Source organism: Microplitis mediator, chromosome 3, assembly GCF_029852145.1.
Source record: "Microplitis mediator isolate UGA2020A chromosome 3, iyMicMedi2.1, whole genome shotgun sequence".
NCBI classification, from domain to species: Eukaryota; Metazoa; Arthropoda; class Insecta; order Hymenoptera; family Braconidae; genus Microplitis; species Microplitis mediator.
In genome coordinates this window covers 10,030,620-10,039,705 of record NC_079971.1, presented here as the reverse complement: position 1 = coordinate 10,039,705, position 9,086 = coordinate 10,030,620, and the positions used below count along the sequence as shown (strand labels likewise).

At 31.4% G+C, this 9,086-nt stretch overlaps 1 protein-coding gene across 18 annotated transcripts in view; it reads right to left on the bottom strand.

Moving 5' to 3' along the window:
• Positions 1–204: 204 nt before the first annotated feature.
• The window catches only part of LOC130664836 (uncharacterized), a 223,762-nt gene continuing 214,880 nt past the window's right edge, over positions 205–9,086 (bottom strand). For 12 of the 18 annotated variants that reach the window (XM_057464954.1, XM_057464955.1, XM_057464956.1 and 9 more), the window contains one exon: positions 207–2,692. In XM_057464954.1, the coding sequence (XP_057320937.1) occupies positions 2,168–2,692 (525 nt within the window). In that variant the 3' untranslated portion in view covers positions 207–2,167. Of the gene's footprint in view, positions 2,693–9,086 lie in introns of all 18 variants that reach the window. The other 6 variants (XM_057464967.1, XM_057464968.1, XM_057464971.1 and 3 more) reach the window with 2 other exon arrangements.

Below are 9,086 nucleotides of genomic sequence, written 5' to 3'. Positions count from 1 at the left end.
AAGAACTAGACGTGAGACACGTGCCATCAGAATCTCATGAGCCAGATATGTCTGCAATGCCCCTAAACACAAAGAGATTCGAAATGTAGAGAAAAGCAATAGGTGTAGTGAAATACTCTTGACGCACGCCAATCAATCTTTATTTTTTCATTCCCTAATTTTTTAAGAACAAATAAATAGGTTTCTGTTGAAGCTGACAGTTATACCGAAGAAAGTAACTAGAGTAGTCAATGACATTGAGAGGAAGAAGAAAGCGATAACAACCCACTTTGGTTGTTTCAAATTATGTTTTTATTATTTTTGTAAAAGGCTAGAAACTAGAGTAGGAGTATTGGATATAGTTAGTTTTCCTACTTTTTGGATATTTCTATTTGGACGCCAGTTGCTAAGTTACTCAAACATCCAGTTGGGTCATTCCATGTTAAATCGACCGATAGTTGGAATCGACCCCTTTCGATTTGGATGTAATTTGGTCAGAAGTTTTCTTTCATCCTGTAAGGAAGTTTTACCAACAGAAAAGAATGAAAATTTTTTTATCAAAAGTTGTGCGAAATTCAAAATCTTATCATTTTTCAAGTTTTTTTTTTATTTAATATCTCGAAAACTATTATAATTACAAGAATCGGTCTTGGTTCATTTCTAAGAAGATACTTAAAGCTTCAAAAAAAAAAATATTTGAAAAAAAAGCTTTGAAATGTTTGAAATTGCAAAATTTCGATACGGTCAAAATTGAATAATTCAAAATCTTACTTTTTTTAGATCAAATTTTGTCGTAGACTACCTTCATCTGTTCTTAAAAGGCCCTGAAATTTTCAGAGAAGTGTTTTTTTTTTGAAGATATAAATTTTTGGAATGAGAAAATTTTTTATTTTTCGCAACATTTTAATGAAATAATAAGTCCAAGATTAATTTGTAAAGTTGTTTCGAGATAACGAGAAAATCCAAGGTTATCAGAAAAAATCCTGTGCGGCAATTTTTTATAAACAAAGAATGATTTTTACACTACAACCGCGTAAATAAACTGCTCTCAAATGAAAACTATTTTCTTTTTTTTTATCCCCAACAAATATATGGATGGAATCAAGCAATAATGTCTTAACCAACATTTTTTAAATAATCGGGTTGTTATGGTGAACGTACTTAGTATTAAATACTAAGTACGTTCATCATAATAACTCGATTTTTTTAAAAATGTTGGTGAAGACGTTATTGCTTAATTCCATCCATATATGCATGACTATATAAAAATATTAATATTTGTATTAGATATAATCAATGGTTTAGAAATTTGCCATTTTGACTTTGAAAATTTATTACTTGAAAAGTTTTTAATATTTTGAATGAAATTTAGTACGCAGTTTCCATGTTTCTTTCCCTTCAAAATGAAAGTTTTGACAATCTGATCTGGTGAACAGTTTTTATTTTAGAGCAGTTTGTTAAAGTGACTTGGTATAAAAATGATTTTTTGCTTATAAAAAATCGTCGTACAGGGTTTTTTTCTGGTAACTTTAGATTTTCTCGTTATTTACATTATTTCGAACTACTCTACAAATTAATGTTAGAGTAATTATATTATCAAGCGGTTGCGAAAAAAAAAAAAAATTCCTTATTTTAAAAATTCATATCTTAGAAAAAAATACATCTCTCTTCACAATTCAAAATTTAAACTCTATTCTCAAATTTACCCTAGATTGTATACATAAATATACTATCGTGAAATTTAATGTGCTTGACAACACTACTAAGAGTTTAAATGTCAGTAGACTTTGTGGCCCAGCGCAAAAGTCAGTATCTGCAAATATAAAGGGTTCGAAGCTACTTTTGCTAAAAATAAAGTAGGCTGTCTAAATCACATTACTTCATTTTCTTGTTTATTTAATGAGATTAAACTAAAAACGAAGGATGAAACGTTATTTTTTTTGTTCCGTATAGACCGGCAGTAATTTATATTTGGAATTATTCTTTACCATAATGTAAAGCTATATAAAATATTTTTGCCGTAATAATTTATTACACAATATACAAACATCGATTGTTTTTTAATTATTAATTTAACATTAATCTATATTTACTAAATGATCAAATTAATTCTAGTTTTACATAATGACTACTCAAGTTACAGTTGATAAACTTTTCTCGTCGAACGTTTTGTCATGAAAAAGTTTCATTACTCTAGTAATTGAGACGGTAAAAGTAGAAGCTCGTGTCCTTTTCCAGCTTCCGAACACATAGAATATGATGATGGATGAGCTATTTTCACTGCCATCGATGATGTTTTGATTATTTGATTAGAGCATTGAGGTAAAAGCGATGTTGTAGGCTGTTCTCGTCTGGATGGTGAACCAGTAGTTTCTTTTTTTAATGTGTCTTTGCCAACAATAACAACTGGGCAAGCTTTCCATTGACAATTTTTGCAACAATGACATAAACATATGCATAGGAGAACTCGCAAGAGACAGCAAAGAAGTCCAGCACACAATAAGCTTGGACCAATAAGTCTTAGCTCTGGACTCAGAAATCCTTTTTCTCCAGTACCAATAAAAGAAATAACAAGGCCCAGTGCTGTGGTACCAAGTCCAACATACAACACAGTATTCAATGCTGCATTAATCTCAGGATGTACGTACCCACTCAGACTGTCATTTTCATCATCTTCACCACTGCTCCCATAACAATTACTTGCGTCTCTTATCTGAAAACAGAAGATATAACTAATAACCGTATCGATTTTTAACTATTTATAAAAAGTCTGAAAAATTTGATTTTTAGATAGGATTGGAGTGTATTTAATTACGATAAAATGAGAGATATAATTTTGATAGCTATTTTAGTAGATTCAATTAATAAAGATTCCGTAAGCCAATAAAATATGGTAAAAATAGAGTTCTAAAATACTAGAGCAACAAATTTCGAACTATTTTTAGTTACACAGTATAAAATTTTCTTAACTTGAAGCCGAATATACCTACTTTACTTTCGCACTTTTCTGAAGATGTAAATTTTCATTCAGAAAAAGTTAGTGGGTTCACAATCATCGATATTTGGAAGTGTATTCATTGAGAAATCGATAAAAACAGCAGTAATGGAATTGAAAAATTGTAGCACTTTATTACAAATACAAAGCAGAAGAAATAAAATACTTTGTACTCGTTCCCTCCCTTTACCTCTCATGACTACATTTAAGAGCATTGATTTTATAGCCTTGAGTAGAAATCGGATCAATTTTCTGGTTAACGATACGACAATTCTCATAAAGATGATGCTATCGTCATCTGTCGCATAAACCTGTTTAATAACACTATATAGTGTAAAAACTTATGTGCGAGTAGCGTCTCATGTCTATCAAATATTTTTAACAGGGCCAGGGCCTTTAAATGGTAATCATCGAAAAAATTTGAATGTTGTTGGAAAAATCAATTTAAAAAATAGAAGGACCTTCTGAATAATTTTTTTGCTTTTTTTTTTTTCTGAAAACTACATTCAAAAACGAAGAAAATAAAAAATAAGTTTTTGTTTGGTCAATTTTTGGACAGATGCTGACAATTCAAAAAAATTCCTTTTACACTCATTGTTTTATGGTTAAAAGAATTTTTTTTTAATTGCCAGCATCTGTCGAAGAATGGACCAAACGAAAACTTTTTTCTTTCATTTTCTTCGTTTTTGAATGTAAGATACCTGCGGGTAATAAGGCCTGTCGGGTAATAAGGCCTAAGTGATAGAAATGATATTTAAAATAATCGCCTCCACTAAAGGTTACTCTAGTAGAAGGGTCGTGCATAGAGATGTTACGACAAGCTTGTAAAGTCCCGATACCACGTTCCCTGCCTTCTATATTTTAGCATCCGTCATATGATGTCGTAGTGCAGAAGAAATCATAAAAAAAAATAATCTAGTCTTCTGACTCTTGAAAAGGATATTGATAGTTTTAAGTGCTGTTGAGCAAATCAATCTAGTCTTCTGTCTTTAAAAAAAGTATCGTTGCTAAATTTAAGTGATGATTCATCTCTAATACCAATTTTATTAAGTATAATTAAACTATTCCAGTTTGTTTAACCCGTAGGCCTTATTACCCTACCGTAGTAAAATGAAGCCTATTCGTATGGGTTTTGTAAAAGTTTAATTTTTTGTTTGTTTGTGGTATAAATTACCATCACTTCATTATATTTTATGGCTAATGTATTGAAATAAAGATTTATGATACATTTCGATAATTAAATGCAATAATTTCGATTCTATTCAAAATCTCCCTTAGCTCGGCCTTATTACCCACCGGTACCTTACTTTTCAGAACAAAATACAAAAAAATTATTCAGAAGGTCCTTCTATTTTTTAACTTAATTTTTTGAACGAAATTCAAATTATTGTGATGATAATCATTTAAATTCATCGTTTTTTTTTTTTTTTTTTTTTAAATTTAAAAGTTCTCTGAGCACTTTAGGCAACATCTTTAAGCAATTGTTAATATAAGATCAGGGTGTGGATATTCCTCTACAGAAACCGTGACCATCATAACCAAAATAGTTCTAGTAAGTTCAAAATTGACTTGTCTCAATTTAGACACCCTCCCAGATTTGAATCACGGTGGAAACACGGTGGGTTTGTTCTATTTTACCACTGTGATTACGCGGTGTATCCACCGTGATTCTACGGTGGCTTGACCACTGTGTATACACGGTGTTTCCACTGTGATTACGCGGTGGATACACCGTGGAACTACGGTGGTGAAATAGCACAAAGCCACCGTGAAATCACGGTGGATGCACCGCGTAATCACAGTGGAAACACTGTGTATACACAGTGGTCAAGCCACCGTGGAAGCACGGTAAATACACCGCGTGATCACAGTGGATACACTGTGTATACCCGGTGGTGAAATGGAACAAACCCACCGTGTAACCACGGCGGATCCACAGTGTTTACACTTCCACGGTGTTTCCACCGTGATTCAAATCTGCGAGGGCACTTATGCCAAAAATTGAAAGAACAGAAAAATTTTAGAAATTTTTTTGTGATTTCTAGAAGGCTGTAACTTTGTAAAAAATAATCGTATCAAAATTTTCAAAAAAGCATTTCATAGCTCGGAATTTCTAGTTTCAATGCATTTCGATCGAAAATTTTCTAGAGCTACAGTTATTACGGAAACATGAAAAATAACATTAAACAAACATTTTCTTTTTTTCAAAGAGTCCACGGGCTGTGGAAACACTTTATCAGCTCCACCAATGCATAGGTTGGTTAACAGTTTATTCAGCTTTAATTTGTTTTTTAACTTCCCGCTAAGAAAATCGACGATTTCCGAAATATTCGGAAAGTTATTGTTTTCACCCCGATTTGCGAAAATCAAAATTTCATCAGATGTCGACGTTTTGAGGTCCTAGGAAGCTAATCTGACTATTTTTAGAATGATGTCTGAGTGTCTGTATGTATGTATGTGTGTGTGTGTGTGTGTGTGTGTGTGTGTGTGTGTGTGTGTGTGTGTGTGTGTGTGTGTGTGTGTGACCGGTCTATAACTTATTGACTAATGAACTGATTTGGATGGTTAAGGCAGCAATCGAAAGAGCTTGTTGGCCATCAACTTTTCTGAAAATTGTAGATCGTTTGATCAAGTAGACTCGAAAATATTGGCGAATTACGAAAAAAAAATTCTTTTTATTTTTTTATTGATTTCTCAGAAACGACTTATACGATCAACTCCAAAATCTAATCAGCTCTAAAACTCAATAAAATACGCCGATTGCCGCCTCAACCATAAAAATCGGTCAATTCGTTCCTGAGATATTGTGGAAGAAAGAAATGCTACAATCAGTTTTTTTTCGAAACCAATGGCACACAAAAGTATTTTCGAGCTCGAAGAGCTCGAAAATGTATCCACAACAATGTTTTCGAGCTTAAGGAGCAAAAATATCAGTCTATAAATGAGAAAGGATCCTATTGGCTTTAATTATCGATATCTCAACTGTCAATGATCACACGGTGAATTGAGGGCTGGTTTCAAAAACTTGAATAAATGACCCGAGTTATTGAAAGTCAAAATGTTTTTTTATTTTTGCTTTGATCAATAATAACTCTGCGCGAAAACGTCATCGAGACTTTTTAAGGGCAGCAAATTGACGGATATTCAAATAACTAAAAGAGATCGAATCGTAAGTTATATTTAAAAAAAAAAAAATCATTAAAACTCATAGACCTTTTTTAAGGTGAGCAAAAACTTAGAATTTTTTTTTTCGTGGTGGTTTTCTTCGGATTCGTCCGGAATTGTACATGATAAAAATTTTAAAACTCTAGATCTGATAACTAGATACTCGAAGCTACAATTTGTTTTTTTTTTTACATTTCACTGTACGACTGATTTTCTCCGAGTTACAGCATGTTGAAAATCACTTAAAAATTTGAAATTTTTTTCATATCCCTTCATTTCTGCCACTAGTGTACATACACTTATCTAAAAAAGTTAAAAGAACAAAAAAGTTTTACAAATTTTTCAGTGATTGTCAGATTGTCAAAAAAAATAAAATCAATAAAGGCCCTAGGGGTATAAGTATGGTGAATCGGCCCCGGAAAGATATTTGAATGATACTTAGAGGATATGTAGGTACTAATAAAATACTAAGATCCTGAAAGTTTCAGATATCTAACTAAATCCGTTTCCAAGAAAATAAATATTATGTAAAAAATAGAAAAATTTTTTTTTCTCAGGATTGGCTTGACCGATTGGTCTAAAAATTTAGTATGTTTTAGATGCTCATAATAGCTTTCAAAAAAAATAATTAACAGTTTTATAGCTTCATAAGATCCTTGAAAAAAAAATTGTTTTTTTCTAAATTGTTTTTTCTAACTATGATACAATTTTGGCACAATTATGAAACTATTTTTTTTTTTTGCCTTATGTAGTCCCCTATAACACATAATTTTTTCAGATTTTTAAAAAAGGTACGCCATCGTTAAAAAAAATAAAAACCATTTTTCAGCTCAATTAATGCATCTATTCAAAAAGTTTAGTCTATACTTTCTTAATTTGATGAATATTCAGATAGTTTGTAGCTATCAGAAATAATATTTTGTATTTAAAACAATAACAAAAATTTTTTCATCCACGTCCAAAATTATAATAGTTAAAAATAATTAATTATTTATTATTTTATTTTATTTTCTTTATTTCAATGTATAGAATACAGGAGTATCTTTTTACATTTTTGCCTTCAAATCGCAAACTGCTTCTTTATTGTGCGGCTGTGGCCCGACTTGTGCTTATACTGTACTGCATCCATACGGTGATGCCCTACAAGCTTCCTTGTGCAATGGAGGTGCAGTGGCTAGGAAAACCACAGAGAAAACGTAGCCAGTATAGTTTCGGTTTGAGTGAAGCTCCAGTGATCGATAAAATTCCCATTTTACCGACCACTGGATCTTCATCCCGCGCCTAACGATCAGAGACCTTCGTTCGAACCCGACGCGTGGCTAAACGGTCACCCAGCCAAGTAGTGATCATGCTCGATGCTACTTAACTTCGGTGATCGCCCGAGCCACGCGAGTGCCGAACGGCTGCCTCAGCCGTCTAATTAATTATTTATTAATTTCAATAAATATTTTTAAAAACAACTTTTTGTTTCACAGCTTGATGATCAGAGCATTTTTTAATTATTTTTTCGTTTGCACTATGAATTTTTCCAAAAACGATTCAATTTTTTTTAAAAGATTCTCAAAATCGTCGCTAGGTGGCGTCTTGCAAAAAGACAAATGATAAACAATAGATGATTACCGAGTTTATGGTTTCTACAATACCAAAATGCTTCCTAGAATCGGAAGTTTTTATAGTCGCCTCGTTTCTCCATAATAAGTACAGTAAACGCCTAACTTCTGATATAGAGTTTCCAGATGAGGTCGTAGAAAGAATGATATTTCAAAATGATATTGAAAACACGTTAGCTGATGAAGTACAACGAAATGGCTGGCAACGGAAAAAACTACCATTCCAGTCTATATCATCAAGTGATCTAGAAGATTTTCCAGAAATGACGGAAAAAGATCTTCAAATTTTTTTCACTGGATCTTATCAATTTAAACAAGCGATATCGTACTTGTCAGAAATGATACATGACTCGGGTAATATCACTATTCAGTATGTTAAAGACCATTCGAATATACTAAAAGCTGAAGTTCAATCACGTCATATAAGCAGAAAAGTTATTAGATGCTTCATTGACTATAAACCAAATGCTATTGGACACAAAAGTGTCGTGAGACACAGCTGTGAGTGTGCAAATGGTCTTAGAACTATTGGATGTTGCTCCCACGTTGCCGCAATTGTTTATTATTTGTCGCACGGAAGATACGTATCAAAAACTCCAAGGCCTGCTGCAATATTGAGTAAATTATTCAACAAAGACAATACTACAGTTGTAATTGAAGAGGACAGTGACGAAGATTAATAAAACTTTTTTCTGTGAAATATTTATTATATTTATACCTCTGATATATTTTTTTTTTCTTTTCATTTATTGTTTATTTATTTAAACCTAATTTGATTTTGTATAAATCATCAAACTGTGAAACAAAAAGTTGTTTTTAAAAATATTTATTGAAATTAATAAATAATTAATTATTTTTAACTATTATGATTTTGTACATTGATGAAAAAATTTTTGTTATTGTTTTAAATACAAAATATTATTTCTGATAGCTACAAACTATCTGAATATTCATTAAATTAAAAAAGTATAGACTAAACTTTTTGAATAGATGCATTAATTGAGCTGAAAAATGGTTTTTATTTTTTTAAAGATGGCGTACCTTTTTTAAAAATCTGAAAATATTATGTGTTATAGGGGAGTACATAATGCTTTAAAAAAAATAGTTTCATAATCAGTGTTGCCATCTTAGGGGTTTTACCACTAAATCTAGTGGTTTCGATTTCTCCCTAGTGGGTAAAATTTATTTTTGGTGGTTAGTGGTTTCTTTGGTGGTAATGAAGTTTTGCGAAATAATTTTATTTATTTACTTTTTTTTTTAATGCATTGTTAATATTGTTCTTATTATTATATTTTATGCACGTTTCACAGAATTTTTTTCAATTAAATTAAGTATTT